Source organism: Apis dorsata, unplaced genomic scaffold, assembly GCF_000469605.1.
Source record: "Apis dorsata unplaced genomic scaffold, Apis dorsata 1.3 scaffold_209, whole genome shotgun sequence".
NCBI classification, from domain to species: domain Eukaryota; kingdom Metazoa; phylum Arthropoda; class Insecta; order Hymenoptera; family Apidae; genus Apis; species Apis dorsata.
The window spans coordinates 93460-96214 of record NW_006263493.1 but is presented as its reverse complement, the minus strand read 5'-3'; the positions used below and the strand labels follow the sequence as shown (position 1 = coordinate 96214).

General features: G+C 44.9%; 1 protein-coding gene across 1 annotated transcript in view; it reads left to right on the top strand.

Annotated features, from left to right (window-relative positions):
• LOC102680434 overlaps positions 1–2755 on the top strand; it is a 20045-nt gene that overhangs the window by 7550 nt on the left and 9740 nt on the right. Inside the window, 2 exon segments of the mRNA XM_031510151.1 lie at positions 1494–1607; positions 1966–2052. Of these exon segments, the coding sequence (XP_031366011.1) occupies positions 1494–1607; positions 1966–2052 (201 nt within the window).

The following is a 2755-nucleotide window of genomic DNA, read 5'->3' as shown; positions in this document are numbered from 1 at the left end:
ATTCCTCCCCCTTCCTCCCCTCCGACCTATCCCAGCTGATCGTCGAATCGAGAAAGTTTTGCCGTTCGAGAAAGTTTGCCGTCGAAAGTTCAAACTTGACCATGGATTTTGGGATGGGGAATATATGATTATTCGTGGCGTTCGGTTCCCTCTTTCAACAATTGGCCCCGCTTCGTATAATCGAACGAATGAAGCTAATGATGAACTCGGTTCCCAAATGTTTCAAGTTGAGCGAATATTTTTATCGATCGACGAAAAATATTGACGAATATTATTAAAGTTATTTTTTTTTTTAAACGGAAGAGAAAATCTGAGAGTGGACGATCGTCTAGCGCAAAGGATTCTCAAACGAAACGTACACAACTCGCGCGACAAACACTGTTGAGAGAATTTTCGGTTGGAAACGGTAGGCGACAAATTTGAAAGCGAAAATGCGGAGTTCTCGTCGATTGGAACGACAAGATAGAACGCGGCGAAGGGCTTTGACAGGGGTGGACGATGGCGCGGATCGAACGATCGAACCGATCGACGAGGGGTGGTGGTGGTGGTGGTGGTGGATCGGTGGGAAAAGGTGGAGAGGACGAAATCGCGCGTGACAAACGGCCGCGTACATTTGTCGGGGGTGGGCTCGCGTTTAGCCTCTCCCGACATTAACATATTCCAGCCGATTCGGGGCAGACATCGACGCGGCGGCGCCACTCGTTCACCCCTTACTTCCGGCACATTTGTGTTTTGTTTCCAGCGAACGCACCCCGCGAGCGGCCGTCGCCGTTTTCGCCAACAGTTGGCCGCGTTTCTCGCGAAAAACGCGTTGGCGAGGGGTCGTTTCGCCATTGGGGATGATGTTCGTCGCGACCAAGGAAAACCGTGTAAGAAAACCGTTGTCTGTTTTTCCTGTTGATTTCTCGGGTGGAATTTTTCTGCAATTGGTTCTGTCGTGTAATATTTGAAAGAAAAGTGCTTTTTCTCTATTATTCTAATTATTATTTATATTTTTAAATTTCTTCTTCCGATTCTTTCGATATTTCGGGCGAGAGACAGTTTTTATTAGTTTTATGATTTATAATGTCGAAAATTCGCGATGACAAACGCGAAAAACGAGGGATGGTTTCACCATTGGGGATGACGCTCGTCGCGAGCAAAGGAAACCGTGTAAGAAATCGTTGTCTGTTTTTCCTGTTGATTTCTCCCTGATCTGGAATTGGGGTGGATTGCGAACTAATTTTTCGAGACTGTTGTTCTATTGTCTCGTATAATATTTGAAAACAGTGTTTTCTGTATTCCGTAATTTTATTTTATATTTTTATCTTTTCTTCTTTTGATTCTTACTGATATTTCGTGTGAAACACAGTTTTTTTATTATTTTTACGATTTACGATTTCATTAATATCGAAATGAGAAAGTTAGGAAATACGCGGATGATCTCGATTTACCGCCTGGCGATAATTCCATCAACTGTTTCAAGTCTCTATTTTTTTTTTTTTTTTTTTTAGGAAAGAGTTTCACCTTGACGATTATGCTGCAAACGTCGCCACCTCAGGTAGCCACCCTATCTAAAGCAATCAAGGTCACAGTGGATGGACCGAGAGAACCTAGATCGAAAACAAGTGAGTGCTACAACGTTTTACCAACAGTGGGTAACTCCGCTCTTGGAAGAAGGTGATCAGGGATAATAGTGGGTTTAATCGTCTTTTTTTTGTTTCTAAAAAAAGTATCGAGTATATTTTATCAATTTGAATAATATTAAAAATTACGACGATAGAATTAACTATTTGAGAATGCAATTTTGTATCAATTATTATTACTTATGTACGAATGAATCATTGGACACTAGATCACCATTCGTTCACCGATTAAAATAATAACCCAATTATCTTCACACGATAGACTTTTAACATCTCAAAAAGATAAGATATACACGAATTGTACACGTCGCACCGATTGATGAAGCACGTTGCGTTTCAGGGCACCAGGCTTTCCATCCGTTTCACTTCGGGCCTAGGCCTTTCCCTTTCGGCCACCCTCAGGATCCCCTGGGATTCAAGTTGACCGGTAAGTGTCTGCCAATAGAAGATTCGTCCAGAGACGCGCTACCTGCGCATAGCGCGGCATCCGCCTCGTAGCGCGTCTCAGTGGCAACCGGATAACTAAGTTTACAACCCTGCGTTTCATCCCCTTCCCCTGTGTCGCGAAGGCAAGCTTGCTCCGATGTTGGCTGGCTTGGTGGCTACGAAGGGTGTCAAAATTGAGCGTCGGCAGGCGCCGACTCAAAATTGAGTTTTGCCACGGGGCGCCTAAGTGGAGAAGACTCTGATTAAGTCCCCGGCCTTTCGTTTGTCGACGCCACTCTTCGACGAAACTTTGCGCCCCGTTTCGCTTCTCTCGTTCCCTCTCGAAAATTCCCCGATCATCCTCCGTGGGATGAAGACGGACAAGTTGCAATCGCTTATATTTTCACGAACCTCGAACACGAATTTCCACAATTATTCCTCCCCCTCCTCCTCCTCCTCCTCGATATCCGTGAAATCCATCCGGAACCGCAAGTTACAATTTTCTTTCTGAAAACATCATCGATCATCTCTGGAAGGCGGATAGAATTTCCTCCCGTTCGACTCGATCTCCCCGATGATCGAGAAAAACTGGGCAGTCAGTCCCACCGGCAATTTCCTGTGGCGGAGGATTGGACGGCGTTAGTTTGGCGGCGCGGATTCCAATTCAAATTCGTTCGAAGCTCGAAATTTTGATGGGACTAGCC